At 38.7% G+C, this 16,805-nt stretch overlaps 1 protein-coding gene across 1 annotated transcript in view; it reads left to right on the top strand.

The window, feature by feature from the left end:
* The window catches only part of dnah6 (dynein, axonemal, heavy chain 6), an 85,183-nt gene that overhangs the window by 32,194 nt on the left and 36,184 nt on the right, over positions 1–16,805 (top strand). The window contains exons 36-47 of the mRNA XM_034128179.1: positions 905–1,087; positions 1,195–1,338; positions 4,843–5,064; positions 6,917–7,064; positions 7,609–7,766; positions 9,563–9,694; positions 11,076–11,247; positions 14,450–14,596; positions 14,745–14,818; positions 14,940–15,094; positions 15,805–16,036; positions 16,137–16,289. Coding sequence (XP_033984070.1) covers positions 905–1,087; positions 1,195–1,338; positions 4,843–5,064; positions 6,917–7,064; positions 7,609–7,766; positions 9,563–9,694; positions 11,076–11,247; positions 14,450–14,596; positions 14,745–14,818; positions 14,940–15,094; positions 15,805–16,036; positions 16,137–16,289 — 1,920 coding nt within the window. The remainder of the gene's footprint in view (positions 1–904; positions 1,088–1,194; positions 1,339–4,842; positions 5,065–6,916; positions 7,065–7,608; positions 7,767–9,562; positions 9,695–11,075; positions 11,248–14,449; positions 14,597–14,744; positions 14,819–14,939; positions 15,095–15,804; positions 16,037–16,136; positions 16,290–16,805) is intronic.

The following is a 16,805-nucleotide window of genomic DNA, read 5'->3' as shown; positions in this document are numbered from 1 at the left end:
AGTCATTGAATCAGAATAAGTATACTTGATTCATACCAGGGGAAATTGTGTAAACTTAAATGATTAAAAAAAACATATGATAAAGAACATTAATATAAAAATAACAAGTTCAAGTTAGAATGTGCAGTATACAAAATAAAGATATTAATATTAACATAAGAAGTAAAGAACAAATTCAAATAAAGATACATGTTAAAAAAGTCAAAATAAATGTATGTAAACATAATAAGTAAAAGTATAAATGTGCACATTGTACTACAAAACATAACATGTATATTACAATATATACAGTGGTTTATTCATATTATGAAGTATTAATGAGATATTTACGCTGATTACAAAACACAGCAAGACGCTCCAAACACAACGGGGACAGTAAGAACTGTTGCACACACCTGGGACCGAGCGCTTGTTGACGTCCAGGTTTTCAGGCTGAAAAATGTGCTAAAATATAAATATTTATATTAACATAAGATAAAGTAAAATATTAAATTAAGATAAAGTTAAACACAAGATTACAAATATAAATATAAACATAAAAAGCTAAGGTAAAAATGTGCACATTTCACTACAATATAAAACATGTATATTACACATTTACAGCAGTACATTAGTATTACGTCTTTTGACTTAATGTGCCTGCCGCTCTGAAGGAGGAGTTAAACAATATATTTTTTTCCTTCAAATTTGTTGATTGTAAAGTTGTACTTACATTTATTTCTAAGTGGATTTGAAAGAGAATTGTTTAAAATGTTTTCCTTTGCCTTAAGCTGTAGGAACCATGAACATAACTAAAGTGAACTAACTAAGTTGCCTCAAGGATTATGAGGACAGATAACTATTGAATAATCTAACCCTCCTCCCTCTCTTTTATCCATTGTTTCTCTCCATGTCATCTCTCAAGCTCCCAGAGCCGGTGCGGACATACCTGCTGGAGCTGTTTGAGCAGAATGTGGAGAAGGGTCTTCAGTTCGTGTTGAAGCGTTGCACCCAGGCCATCCTACAGGTGGACATCAGCAAAGTGGCCTCTCTGTGCTCCCTGCTGGAGGCGCTGCTGCTGGGCAAAGGAGGGCCAGATCTTCAAATGGTACAAGATTTAACTGTCACTTTAAGATAAGAGTGAATGATTAAAAAAAAAAAACCATAGCCTACTAACCAATGTTATGCCTTTTTATGTTTGTGTGTGTGTTTCAGGATTCCAAGAACCTCAACAGTGTATTATGTCAGACCTTCATATTCTGCTACCTGTGGGCAGTGGGCGGAAACCTGACCAATTCTAACTGGGATGCTTTCGACACGTTCATCAGGGATCAGTTTGAAGGCAACAACAATGCTAAGGTACATATAGTAATAATAATAATAATACTACATGGATTTTTATAGCGCTTTTCCTAATGCTCAAAGACGCTTAAACATACATATACATACAAAGATAGGATGGAGTTTTGCCAGCATATTCTTTCTAAGTTACCTTTAAAGATTATTGATGAAAACATCTCCAGCCAAAACAAAGACATGACAGTAATATTCCAATGCTTAACGCAGAACACATGAATGATATTAGACATATTAAGAAGTTAGGGTAGAGGTCCTCTTGTGGCTAGAATGAGTATTACAATATAATTCTTAATATAGAATAATAACTGTAAAAATATATATAAAAGTATCTTGAAAAATGTTACTGTTTTTAAAACTACGTCTGTGTTAAGAAGACACAGCATTTTTTTAATAATATATCAAAACTATCAAATGGATCACCACTTTTTATTTTCCACTCAAGCCTCTCAAGGCTTCCGTACACAGCTGCTGTAAAACTCTTCTTTGCCACTCAGGACATTTCTCTTTTTCCCCTCGTCGCTATAACAAAGTGAAATCCATTTATCAAAGCATTTGCTGATAATAGCATGAAATATGTGAAAAAGCCTGAAGGTTTGGCTCATATTATATTACATCAAAGTACTTTTGGCACAGAATGTATCGAGCGGGAGCTCAGGGAGTCTGACAAATAATTATTCTTTATGATATCAGTCACTCTGACATGAAGACATTACTAAAGGTGTAGTTCCGATTTCTTGAAGTGGAGTTGCGTGAGTAACTTATTCTGCAGTAGATGGCGGTCAGCACATCCCCAGTTTGAAGAAACACACTGGAGTGACTTTAGGATGTTAGCCTTTGCAGACCATTTACAAAAACCTATATAACACACTACAGGAAAGAGGAAATCAAATCCATAGTTACATTACATTTATTTCTTTACTCCCCATGTCTGGTAAATGTATGTTTTTTAAAGTGTAGGTTGGGTTTAAAACTGTGAAAATATAGGGTAGTGCTGACCTCCATCTACTGTACTTAATACACTGACAATTGATAAGTACCACCTATAACCCCACTTCAGAAAACCCTTAATTCCCTTCAAGAAAGATCACATGTAACATTGTACATTCTAGAAATAACTTCAGTAATACCATATTGGAAAGGTAAATCAGACAGAATGATTTTCATTTCATTTCAAACCTTTATTTAACCAGGTGAATCCCATTGAGATCATCAATCTCTTTTTCAAGGGAGACCTGCAGCAAGTAGGTTCCACATGAAGACAGAAAACAACAGAAAAACTAAAAGGTCATCATACATCATAGATACAGTACAGGGATTTACAATTGACATACCTAACAACATTTACAAGTATTACCAACAGTATCAGATTGCATAGCATCTATCCGAGCTTTAAAAACATGCAGTGGAACCAAATTGCTCAGTTTTCATTCTTTTTGCAGACTGTTCCAAGTTAGAGGAGCTGCGCACATAAAAGCGTTCGTCCCTAAGACAGTCCTAGCACTTGGCACATTTAACAAAACCACATCATGAGATCTCAGGCAATAGCTACTTTCAATTCGTCGTGTGATCAGAGAGCAGATATAAGAAGGTAGTTTACCCAACATGGCTTTGTAGATGAATATGTACCAATGACTGAGCCTCCGAACAGTTAGTGAAGGCAGACCTGTCTTGGCATACAGGGTACAGTGATGAGTTAATACTTTACAGTTAGTAACAAATCTCAGAGCACTGTGATAGGTGGCATCTAACTTGATCAGGTAATGGGCAGGTGCATTCATATAGACCAGATCACCATAGTCCAGCACAGGTAAAAAGGTCACAGAGACTAGCCTTTTCCTGGCCTCAAGCGAGAAACAGGAACCTAGCTTCACCCTTAGCTTTCTAAGCAGATTATTGACCTGAAGTTTAAAAGAGAGGCAATCATCAAGCCAGATAGCAAGGGATTTATAACAGGTATCCACTTCAAGTACTTGTCCTTGCATAGTAACAGTATCCAAAGTGGTCTCCGGTGTCTTTTTGGTTTTTGAAAAGAGCATTACCTTAGTTTTATCAACATTCAAAATAAGCTTAAGCTCAGAGAGCTGCGTCTGAATAATATTAAAAACTGCTCCTTAATGGAGGGACCTGCACAATACATCACAGTATCGTCCGCATAAAAATATAAGGTTGCTCCATCGACATTTTCACCTAAACAGTTGATGTAGATGGAGAATAAAAGGACCTAAAACAGAACCTTGGGGATCACCATTTGTAATGTTTAACCACTCAGAAGTGAGCCCATAAAACTGAACACATTGGGACCTTTCAGAGAGGTAGTTCCCAAACCACCCGACTGCATGGCTTGATATGCCAATACTTGCTCTATGCCAAGGGTTGTAAAAGCCATTGCATATATCCTTCCTTGCCAATTATAAATTGGTTGTTATAGAATGGTGGTGAGGAATAGATGAAAGAAAGTGGGGGCTAACATTATGAGTCATTTGGCCTGACAGGAAATGGAAAGTTAAGTGTTTGAGAGGTTTTGTCTCGGCCGCCAGTAGTGGCAGATGATTGAGGGAATGCCTTACTGACGTTGGCAGGAGCTAGCAGGGGTAGAACATGACTCACATACCTAAGGTGGACTGAGCATGTGAGGGAAAGGTTCATAAAGGCTCATCTCCAACACCCCACATGCTACCACATCTGTTCAGCAGCTGATGTTATACCTCCAATTTAAATAGTATTTAGATCAGTGAGATGTGTGTGTGTTTACCATGAGATGAGTAAGCTCCCAGCTGTGGAATACATCAGTGACAGCAGGACTCGGGTAAACAAATACAGCAGACACATACTAATTCACATTCTGTAGGGAAAATCACAAAGTGCCACATAACAGAGACTACAATCAACTGCAGAGTACAATATGTTTTTAATGCCAGATTTCATACAAGGTTTTATAGCTAATAAAATACAGGCTAATGGATGCACTTGTGTACATTTCTGTAAAGCTCCACAAAGGCTTTTATGTCTGTGTATAAGGACCACTATATGTCAAAAAGGAGTCTGGGGAAAGGTGGTAATATTTTTTCTGAGATCCTAAAATCGTAAGTCTGGGATTTAAGTCACACAATTATATTAGAAATTGAAACTACAGACTCACAGATCGCCAAAAGCAAATTAGAAGGTGCAACAGTTAGTACACGGTGATATCTTTAATCTATTCCTGATGCTAAAATATGTGGTTCCTTAACAAATAAGTACATATTTATTCAATTTTCTACTCGCTAATTAATGACTATTCATCCTCAGACATTATTAATGTTTTTTTCCCATTATTTCTGGATTTTCTTCTGGTAAATGTACCACTTTAATCTCAGAGAACACCCACGTTTTGCCTTGTAAAATAAGTCGCAAAGTACCCCCATTCCCTAGCTTCATAACAAAAACAAAATGGTCCTTCTAACCTTATACATTATCATAATATTCGTCATGTTTATAGATTATCTTCTCTTGTGTGCCTTCTAGCTCCCTAAGAATGGAACCCTGTGGAGTGTGTACATGAACTTCAACCACAAGCGCCTGGAGCCATGGGAGGCGATCATCCCGTCGTTTAAATACAACAGCGAGCAGGCCTTCTTTGAGATGCTGGTCCCCACCACAGACACCGTGCGCTACGGCTACCTGATGGAGAAGCTGCTATCTGTGCGACGCTCTGTGCTCTTCACTGGCAGCACCGGAGTGGGCAAGGTAGGGAATAAGGGCTACATTAGCAACGCAAGTAGCAACACATGGTTCCCCTCGGCAATAAAAAAAACATTAAATTACATCACAGTCACATGACTTCCATTCAACACCGCTAAGGTGAAGGCTGCTAATGTTGTATCATTCAGTCACTTTTTGGCAATCGCCGTGTTTATGACACATACAAGCTTCCGACATTCATTAGTGCGGTATTTAGGGAAGTATTGTATGTTGTAGAACAGAATGTCTATAAATGAACAAACAAGATGGTTAGGCTATAAACAAACTTCATTACGGTTGCATAACTTCATTAATTTATGTTTTTAAGACACAAGCTTAAGACTTTCACCACTGGGTTATTTACTCACGCATTTTATTTCTAAAACATGAAGATCTCGTAGGCATGTGTGAACCACAGACCTCATTTCATGAATCTAACCAGATACTCATTAAAAAACCATTGATTTTGAGAAAGGGAAAGACGGAAGTGCTGTCCTGTAAAATGCTACCTCAATTGCGGGTAAAGCAATCATTACTGCAACACTCTATTCAAGTTCACCCTTAAATGGTTTCTGTAACCTGGGGGATATAGATATTTGACAGGCTGTGTCCATGTTTAAAATGGGTATTATAAAACGGACAAGTCAAATCAAGCAATCTGATTGGTTCTTAGCCGTGATATAATGAGCGTATAGCACGGGTAGAATTGTAGTTACTTTTCACAACAAGTCAGTATCCCTCCGCGTCTGAGAAAAGCTACAACCGTTACAACTGTTACATTACGTCCGTTACGAAACTAACTAACTAACAAAGCTTAAGATGGAAACATGTAAGGGATAATGTGCAGCAAGGACTTATTGACCGTTGTTAAGGACGCTCACATCTGCAGAAAGAAGTCCGGTCGATTTAACTGTATACAGTTGGGCTGAAAAGCAAACTGCATGCAGTTTGCTTTTCAAACTGGGACAAGAAAACAGCGGAGAAGTAACGGGGCAGAAACCCTCCTTTTTACGCAACGGTCCAGACATAGACATCAAACGGCAAAACATATTCAGTTGCCAGTTCCTTTGGCATTAGGGCAGGGATATCTAGATACTTTCCAAGGTTTGACATAATGAATTGTGCTACTTTTAAAGCAAGCAACGATGTTTTCAAATCTGTAATCAAAAAGGCCAAATAGCCAAATAATCGATCAACGCTCTCATTATGTTCGCTAGCTGTTAGTGTTGTTGCATAGCAACCACCTCGCACTATGTTTTGTGCAGAAGGCAACGGAGGGACTATTTTATTTTGAACATCATTATTTACTAATAAAAACGATTTAAATTAGAGTGTGTATTTTTCTTTCATATTGCCACACTTGGTAACCGTTTTATAAAAGCAATAGCTCACTTCAGGCCGTGGTATATGGCCATTATATCACAGCTAAGGGGCGTGGTTCGGCCCGACGCCCTTAATTATATTGGTGTGACATTGTTGAAATATAGGTCTAATAACAGTGTAACATGGTTATAATGTGTAACACGGCCCCTGATGGACCCCCACACACACAACAACACAGACAATGCTATAACACCACTTGCTGTGAAATACAAATGATGTGCAATATATATATATATATATATATATATATATATGCCGTTAATAACTGTGCAATATATACCTGGCTGCTATATCTTCAGAACTGTTACAGGATGTGTATTTTGTAAATTGTGTAATTTTAAATACAAAATATTTCCCAAAATATTGATGTGTGAATGTCCCTTTTCAGGGTTAACTGGACAAGACACGATCTACAGTGGCTGTAGACAGCATTACAAAGTCCTTCTAACTATTTGTATTTGTCCTCCCCTTACAGTCAGTGGTTGCTCGAGGGCTTCTTAACAGTGTCCAGGAAAAGGAAGGATACCTCCCTGTCTACATCAACTTCTCCGCCCAGACCTCCTCCGCCCGCACTCAGGAGATCATTGAGTCTAAACTGGAGAAAAAGAGGAAAAACATCATGGGTATTTGCTATACTTATAGACACATGCATTTCCAAACATTTGGTCTACCTATGCTGTAAATGTATTATCTCTTTGATTTACACACGGCATCTATTGCACGTCTGTCCGTCCTGGGAGAGGGATCCCTCCTCTGTTGCTCTCCCTGAGGTTTCTCCCATGTTCCCCTTTAAACTGCGGGTTTTTCTCTGGAAGTGTTTCCTTGTACGATGTGAGGGTCTAAGGACAGAGGGTGTCGTATTGTCATACTGATATTCTGTACAAACTGTGAAGTCCACTGAGACAAATGTAACATTTGTGATATTGGGCTATATAAATAAACATTGATTGATTGATACTGCAATGTGGAACATCTTTGAAAAAACATGCTAAACCGCTTTAACTGCGCCTGCAAAAGACATATTTGTTTTCTTCTAGCAAACCATCCATCCATCTCTTTTGGCGTACAGTCAATGATCTCAGACTTTCCTTGCCATCTGTCAGTCTGTAAATGTGTTCATCTTTTTCTCTCCCTCTCCTCATCCTTCTCCCTCTCCCTCCATTATAGGTGCTCCTGGTAACAAGAAGCTATTGGTCTTTGTGGACGACCTGAATATGCCCAAACTGGACTGCTATGGCTCTCAGCCGCCGATAGAGCTGCTGCGTCAGTTCCAGGACTTTTCTGGCTTCTACGACAGAACCAAGTTCTTCTGGAAGGAGATCCAGGTATAAATATAACATTAGATCAGGTCACGTATGTTAAGTATGTTACAAAAGCTATGTTAGTTTTTCATTTTTGGTTTCACATGTGATTTAGACAGCGGTCTCCTGGGTAAAAGTCCTTTTCTTGATCAACCCATCCATCCAACCTGCTCTCCTCCTTTGTTGCACTTTATACTATGACACCTGACTTCCGTCTTTTACCCTGTCATAATGACTATAGCCGCGAGGCTTCCCCCTAACAATATACGTCAATATAAGTCTTTATATGCTGCTTACTGTACACAAATACCCATAATGCCATTTTTTTAAGGTCCTTATTATGCATGTACCTACATCTGATTTCTCCTTCTGGGATTTCAGCAGATACTTTAGCTCTTACTCCTATAAATCTATAAACAGTTTGTATACATGTACAGCATATAGGGGGGTTTGTAAGTAAAACATTAAAACAAAACATATATATAATGCTGGAGGAGGGGTGTTATGATCCTGAAAAAAGATATGTTGTAAGTTTACGATTAAAAAATATATACTTTTTTTTTAGTATAGATTTACAAATGTAACCCTTAATTTTTTTGTTTTATCTCCTCTGGTTATTATAAGTTGTTTTAAAGAAAATACATCCTGCATAAATTAGGGCATTGTTTTGGGACACTAATATTCATCAAGCTGTTTCTTCCTGTTTCTAGTCGTTATGCTTAGTAAGGCGAAAGCGTCCAGGAGCTGTACTCACTGCATCACACAGAGATTCAAATAGCTTCAACAGACACAGTCAGCATCAACTCCATTTGTTTTCTAGTTGGACTCTCAATGAAGTTAGTCCATTTATATAAGTAACCCATTCATCTTGTGTGCCTCTGAGTGTGTGTGTTTGCACCTGGACCCATATGTTATCATGCATTGATGTATCGTTTCCTGCATTTAACTTGAACCACACAAACACACACAAACACACACACACACCAGACTGATTGCACTTTAGACTGCGTGCCATGTTTTACAGTATAATGTAGTTGAGTGTGTGTCGGTGTGCAGGTGTTTGTGAATGATGTTCAGATTACACATAAGGAATACATTTATACTCAGGAAACTCCACACCCCTGCAGCTTGCTTATGTAGAGAGTATTATTACTTCTACTGGCAACATGAGTCTTTTTAGGAGAACATAAGGAGTGACGCTTTGACCTTTTATTATGTATCGTTTGGGTTTCTATTGTAAGCAGAATACTAATAAAGAAGACCAGCTCGCCTTACCCAAACCCTTGTTACAAATTAAACTCTAAAAGAATATAAAGAAAGTCACATAAATAAAAAGATATTAAAACTTAACATGACTCAAATTCAAATCAATCAAACCTTATTTATAAAGCCCAATATCTCTAATCTAAAATGTTTCCCCGTTGACTTACATTTGGAAAAAGACATCTTTAAATCTGTGTGTAATTAATTTAAAGATAAATCAACTCAAGTCCATCCACTCTTATAGCGCTTATTTGAATCATTTGGTCCTAAAGGTTGTATAATGCGCTTAAAGCTGAATCCAGAGTTATGTCCCTCCCCATTAGGCAGACCACTGTAATAGAGGTCATAGAACCACACAAGTCATTCCAAAAGTGCCGCAGTTTCACACATTAATAGCCTTTCGATTAAGAACCCTTCATGTCAGGTCCTACAGAATCCCAGTGCCATTCAGTTCTCCAGTGACATTTCATTCCTTTTTCCAATAAAGAAATATCTTCTTGCTCTTCCTTTCTTTTAATTGTCCTTTATTCTCTTCCTCCTTTTTCCCCCGCCTCTAGGAAATGACCATTGCTGCAGCGTGTGCTCCTCCGGGAGGGGGGCGCAATCCCGTGACCCCCCGATTCATCCGCCACTTCAGCATGCTGTGTCTGCCCACACCCTCTGAACACAGCCTCAAGCAGATCTTCAAAGTGAGTAGACACACACACACACGCACGCACGCACGCACGCACACACACACACACACACACATCACTACACAAAGACTTTGAAAGGCTTTTTTGGTGCATTTTAAGAAAATATATCTTTACCGGGCAAACACAACAAGATGAAATAAAGTTGAAACTATAATACTTAAATAACAACCAACAAATGAGTTGATTGGATATGGATTACAGATAACGGTTAAACTTGATTTTCAATTCTCATGGGGATTTTGAAACGTCCATATATTTCATTCACAAGATCCGCCCATTTACAGATTCTTAGGTAATCAACATTTAACCATTTCCTTGTAAGGCAAGGCAAGGCAAGGCAATTTTATTTATATAGCACTTTTCAGCACGTGGCGATTCAAAGTGCTTTACACATTAAAAGCAAAAGACATTTAAGAACAAATACAGCATAAATACATTATTAAAAAGGCATTTAAAAACAGGCATAAAAAGCAAAGATAATGAAAATAAAATAAATAAATAAACACAGCTGGTACAGAATACATGACTTAAAAGGCATACTGTAGTGTGAGTATGGGCAGCTCAATTAAATATGTTAAATTATTACTACACTTATTTCTAGGAATAATTAGGAAAGAGCTTTTACCCACAATTGGCTCGATGATGTGACATACACTTATACATAGTTAGTTTTCTTTAGATGTCATGTCTGTTATTATATATCGGCTTTAACCCTTGTGCCTCCACTGATATATTAAATTATTTTCCACATTCACTGGTGTCCATTTTTTAGGCAACTCCACTCCTGATCATAACTACCAAATATTTGACCATTTTAATAATTTGAATCCTTCTATTTACATAATGACACTGTTGTTTTTACCTGTTTAAATATATATATTTTGTTTTAAATGAAGTACTTTGTTTGTATGCTTGTGTCTCTTTTCACAGTCTAGGATATGTCAATGATTAGCAAAGACTTTTAAATCCATCCCTCAAACCATGCATGACTTCTTGTTAATACAGCAGCTGTAATCCTAGTAGAAAACCAGCAACATCGGATCTACTGTATTGGGTAAAACATGAAAAAATAGCTAAATGGTGGAAAATAATACTTATCGGATATTAGGTAAACTTCCAAAATAACACCTTTGCCAAAATGATGCCATATGCATTAATATAGCCTACATTTGATACATTAGCGTGCTAAAAAGTACACATTAATGTCAAAAAACTTAACCTATGATAATTCATGTTCTATCTGGTGAAGGAACATTATTATGTGGCCATCTCTCTGTGATATCTGATCACTCACTCTTTCTCACTCCTCTCCAAAATATGGTTCACACTTAACTCCATCGGTTCTGATCTCCTCCCCCTCCCCACCTTCCTCCAGGCCATCCTGGGCGGTTTCCTCAATGACTTTTCCCAGGCGGTGAAGGACTGTGCGGGTCAGATTGTGGATGCAGCTGTGGAGATTTACAACCGTTTGAGCCTAGATCTGCTGCCCACCCCAGCTAAATCCCACTATGTCTTCAATCTCAGGGACCTCTCCAAGTGTGTCCAAGGTGAGACATTTGAAATCAATTGGAGCAGGCGTGATGGTCCCAACCTAATGGTCCCAACCTGATGGTTTGTTTACACAGAATGTGAATGAAGCGTTTATGTCAATGAAAACTCTTTGAAAGGGGCAGGCACCTTCAACAAATACTAAGCAGCTGATTGGATGAACCATCTGTCAATGAAACCTTTGCCAAAGCCAATCAAGAGAAAAGGAATACCATCTTTTTCATCGAGAAAAAGCCTTCAGTGCCGTTCTTTTCTCTTCTTTAATGAAAACAAATTCTGGTGTAACTGATGATATTGCAGCATCTACAGTATGTAAGCCTCTTTTGGACGTTGGTATTTTCCCCCTCTAACACATCCCTAACGACCCCCCTTACTGCCTTTACATTCTCACTGTCATGAAGGATGCTGATTGGTTGGGATATTTGGTTTCGACACAAACGCATAACGTTAAGTCTGACAAGAGAGAATCTTGTGTAATCTTGTGATAGCACGATCTCGCTTGATCTATTGATATTGCTAGAATCTAGCTGCAACCAAAAGTAATGGAGGTCTCCCCAGGAAAAGAAAACATACATCATACATTTTCCCACAATTTGACATTCAAAGACTTTTGAGGCGATATTAGAAACTGAATTAAACCATTTTTGTCTACTTTAGTCAAGTATAAAACTTCATGTCATCCCTAACAGCCTCCCCCCCTCCAGTTTAAATGTAAAGGAACCTTCTGATGCACACAACTGAAAACTGGATTAGGGCAGCAAAATGAGATGAAGGCATGCATGTATACTGTAGTATCATTGGTGGTTCTATGGGGGGTCCATCTGTGGCCAGTGCCCCTCTGGCTTGGTCCCCCATGTGGCCCCCCTCTGAAAGTAGTGTCTGACAATACCATTTGTGATAGTGTTGCAGCACTGTGCTTTTATGGGTTTATTTGCGCACTATGAATTTAAACTAACCAAAACATTTTAAAACCTTGAACTCTGCCTTTGTTTTCTTCTACCACATGTAATGTTCCCATCCCATAAAAGAACTGTCCCCAGCAAGGCCCCTAATGGTGCATTTCCACTACAGCGCGGAGCACGGTTTAAGCGTGCCGTTTTTGGTTGCGTTTCCACTAGGCGTAGTTCCGACTAGCAGGTACTTTTTCACAGTTTTCTGGCTCTCCAAAATCGAGGTTCTTTCCGGGCCAACAACCGGGCTGAGTATGCTAAACTAGTGAGAGAATCGCTGGCAACTACAACAAAATGAACATATTTGACCGTGATTTAATTGTAATACACGTTTCAAAATGATGCCGAAGTAACAACATACTGATACCGGTTAGTAAAAGCCATGAATTAATGCTTTGACAAGTCTGCAGACAGACGGCAGGCGAAAAACCTTTTAAAATGCGTGTTGTCTAGATGGAGATCGGCTAAGCTAACGCATATATGCTCCGAGCGTCCAGACTCACAACAACGTCATACAGACATAAATAAAGCAGCGACTGTATTCACCATGACACAGGCAGTCTGTGGTTTGTACTTGTTTAACTTTTGTCTAGTTTCTGAACAGATATGAGGAGCTGTGAGCTCTGAGTGCTAACAGCTAATGTTGGTTTTGTGTTTCGTCACGGCTCCGCCTACACTGCGTTACTATAGTTACTACCCCAGTTCCTAAACTGTAATGGAAACGCAGCATAAAGTGAGCCTGGCCTACCAAGGCCTAACTAGCACCTTGGGATTGCTGTGAGCAATGAAAGGTGCTTTATAAATCGAATGTATTATTATTATTAACTATACCGTACTAAGCCGTGCGAGGCCCTGCAGTGGAAATACGCCATAACGGTGTAGTATATTTCATCCTTATTTGCATTGAGCCTTTGAATGCTTTTTCAAGGCCCGATTAACATTTGACTTGATGAGAGTGTTCATTTTTGGGTGATGCTTGCATTTTCAGCAGGTGATTCAATCAGTAATGATGCATTTTCATGTTTGTTATCGAGACACATGTGTTGCACAGGCATACAGCATGCAAACCTTCTCTTTCCTCCACCTCAGAAACTCAACTTTAATGAAAGAAGTCTTTGCACTTCCACAGCTTGAGGCACGGCTATGATTTATCTCTTCAAGCCACATTAACAACATTTCAAATCGTCTGCACCATCAACACCCCCCTCCCCCTTCTCCTTTACCCAGCAGGCATCATTACGGCACCAAGATGAGCGGAAGTGACTTCTGCGACTGCTTTCTGTTCACCACTTGTTCAGCATAACCACAATGCATTACTCTTACACACATTTCCTCTCAGCACTGCATTCTGTTTGGTCAGTGGTAATGAACGTACAGCCACTCCTCCCATTTACTTTTTTGCGCTGACACAACAATACAATGTCTTCTTCTGCAGTTCCCCCCACTTCATATCAGCAGTTATCTTCATAAGGCATTTGGAAAACATGTGAAGGTTTGTTCAGTGAGAGTTTTTACAGCAGAAATGTAGTTTTTCAGATTCAGTTATTTGACAGTACATTATGTTTATGTTTTCAAACAAGTGTATGTCTATTTTTTCCACTTTGTTGGAACAGATCAACTAAATTAGCTTTGCATTCAAGTGCTCCTCGGACGATCCCATTTCCCCACTTTTAGACTTATATATAATATGAGCTGTTTTTTATTGCTAAGAGCTTCAAAAACAACACTTTGCAGCAAAGGAAACGGATCAGAACTTCTTATTTCTTTTATATCAAATATTTCTTCAGCCGACTTCAGGTTAAGCCTTATAAGGGTGAATGCTAATACATTACGTAACTTCGGAACTAATATAGGTTACCACAATCAACTATTACAACCTTAAACCATATCACATATTAATAGTTAGCAAATATGCTAAATGATTTCCATCAATCTAACATATACTTCCATCCGCCATGTTTTTGCTTAGTTAACTCGGCAAGCTGTGTACTAAAGCTAACATTTTCACAGACTTTCCGAGTTGCTTTTCTTCTTACTTTTAGTGGCATTCACATGAATTTTCCAATTTTTCTGTCAACGCATAAATGCAGCGTTACCCTTTTGTTTTGTTTTTTTCTTTGAGGTACTTTTTTCATGTGTTTTTTTTGTTTTCTTTGTATCCATTTAACCCTATATATTAATCACATGTATTTAACGTTACTAAAACACAACAAGTCTCCTTCCCATAATGCTTCCCTCCCGTGGTGTCCAGGCATACTGCAGTGTGAGCCGAGTCAAGTGCGAGACAAGACCCAGATCTTCCGTCTCTTCTGCCACGAGTGTCAGCGAGTGTTCCACGACCGACTCATCAACAACCAAGATAAAACCTATTTCAACACCATCGTCTCTGAGATGGCCGGTAAGAACAACGGTCAAAAAGAACCTCAGTAAAACTCAGTTTTCTAAATGCAGAAACTGATTGATAATTGCACGCGTTGAACCACTAAGTGTCACTCTTCCTTTTTTCCTTATTTTGCCTCATTTGTCCTTTTTTTTCTTTTTGCTAGGCAAATATTTCAGCATTAACTTGGAACCCTCGTACTTTGTGACTCAGCCCATTATATTTGGCGACTTTATCAAGGTAAAAGTCTCTTTTCAACTTTTTGTATTGAGAAAACCTCAGATTCTTTTGGAAACAACTAATAAAATACCTTGAAATATCTGCTTATTCCCATTGCTCTCCGTCTAACAACGCCCTGTAGGTGAGCGCAGAGAAAGAAGACCGTCTGTATGAGGATCTGACAGACATGGAGAAGATCCAGACGGTTCTCCAGGACTACCTGGACGATTACAACATGACATTCTCCAAGGAGACCAAGCTGGTTTTCTTCCAGGATGCCGTCGAACACGTCTCCAGGTGTGAACTTTCAAACTACCAATTACTGACTTTATTGAAGGGGAATTCGGACTTGGTGGCAGCTGCAGGTGGTGCAAACTCTAACAAAAGTTACCCAAAATAAAGAAGGTGCATTATAGAGAGGAAAGTCTAGAAAAGACCCTGTGCACTGTGTGTAGTTTATTGTGTAACTTTATAATAACTCTGCCAGAAGGGTAGTCAAAGGTCCAAGTTGGTGGCTCTCGTCATTTTCATTGGAATTATTATTTAACACGCTATGAATTTACTTGCAGTGCGGACCCGTTTCTACCCTTCTGGCAGTGAGAATAATTTAAAAAATGTGATTGATGTGTTTTCTTTAAGCAGACCAGGCTTCATATAGCCATCAGCTCCTCAGAGCTCCAAACATTGCAGTAAATCCTCAAATATACGGGGATAAAGTAATCATATATTGTTCATCGAAATGTTTTTTCATCTTGCCTGAAAAACTGTTATAACTTAATAACAGCTCATTCAAAAGCTTGAAAACTGTTTATTTGGCAAGTTTTTTCCTACTCATTCTGCCTTTAACACTAAAAATGAGTAGCGAGTAGGTACAGAAAGTGGCTCAAAAGCCCTGTAGCTCTACTACTCAATTTGCAAGAATACATGACTCACACGATGTGACCACAGCATTCCCTCCTTTTTTTTGTTTGCAAATAATAATTATTATTTTTGTTCACATCTTCTAGGATTTCTCGGATGATCCGCCAGGAGAGAGGCAACGCCCTGCTGGTGGGGGTGGGGGGTACCGGCAAGCAGTCGCTCACCCGGCTGGCCTCCCACATGTGCGGCTACCGCTGCTTCGAGATCGAACTGAGCCGCGGCTACAGCTACGACAGCTTCCACGAAGACTTGAGGAGGCTCTACAAGATGGCCGGCGTGGAGGGCAGGGACATGGTGTTCCTCTTTACAGATACTCAGGTTTGATAGAAGGACTCGATAAGGAGATATTTAACATTTTCAAGTCTTTGGATGATTTTTTGAGTGTTTAGAGGTTTCCACTCTCTCTTTGCTGTTGTAGATTGTGGTGGAGGGCTTTTTGGAGGATGTCAACAACATGCTGAATTCTGGCGAGGTGCCCAACCTTTTTGAGAAAGATGAGCTGGAACAAGTGTTAGCTGCCACCCGCCCTAAGGCCAAAGAGGCGGGAATCAGTGAGGAGAACAGGGATGAGGTACACCGTCACAAACATTCAACGTAAAAAACCTTCACCATTCAGGCAGAAAAAAAGGTCATACAGATTAAACCTACAACATGGGTCCTTTAGAGAGAAATGAATAAACCTATGTAAGATATTACCAGATAGGAGCTTCTGATTTTGGAGATGTTCACATTAAATCAATACATCATTGGCTATAAAACTGTCAGGAACCAAAAGAAGAAAAAAAAGAATTTGAAGCAAAACACTTAAGAGTTTTCACCTTATGCAAATAAAAAGTTAAAGTAGAGTGAACATAATTGAGACCCTTCGATGCTGCTGCAGTGATTATAGATGGATAATATGGGCACTGATTTTATAATTATTATTATAATGATTTTATTATATATATATTTTTATAGTTTTGTTTTATTATTATTCAGTCAATTACATTTTTTCATCTCATGTTATGGTATCATCAATAAAATGATCTTTAATTTCATTATATGTCATCTTTTCTTGTTATAAAGCATTTCTTGCAAGTATTATTGC

Source organism: Trematomus bernacchii, unplaced genomic scaffold, assembly GCF_902827165.1.
Source record: "Trematomus bernacchii unplaced genomic scaffold, fTreBer1.1, whole genome shotgun sequence".
Classification (NCBI taxonomy): domain Eukaryota; kingdom Metazoa; phylum Chordata; class Actinopteri; order Perciformes; family Nototheniidae; genus Trematomus; species Trematomus bernacchii.
This window is presented reverse-complemented; position numbering and strand designations above follow the sequence as displayed.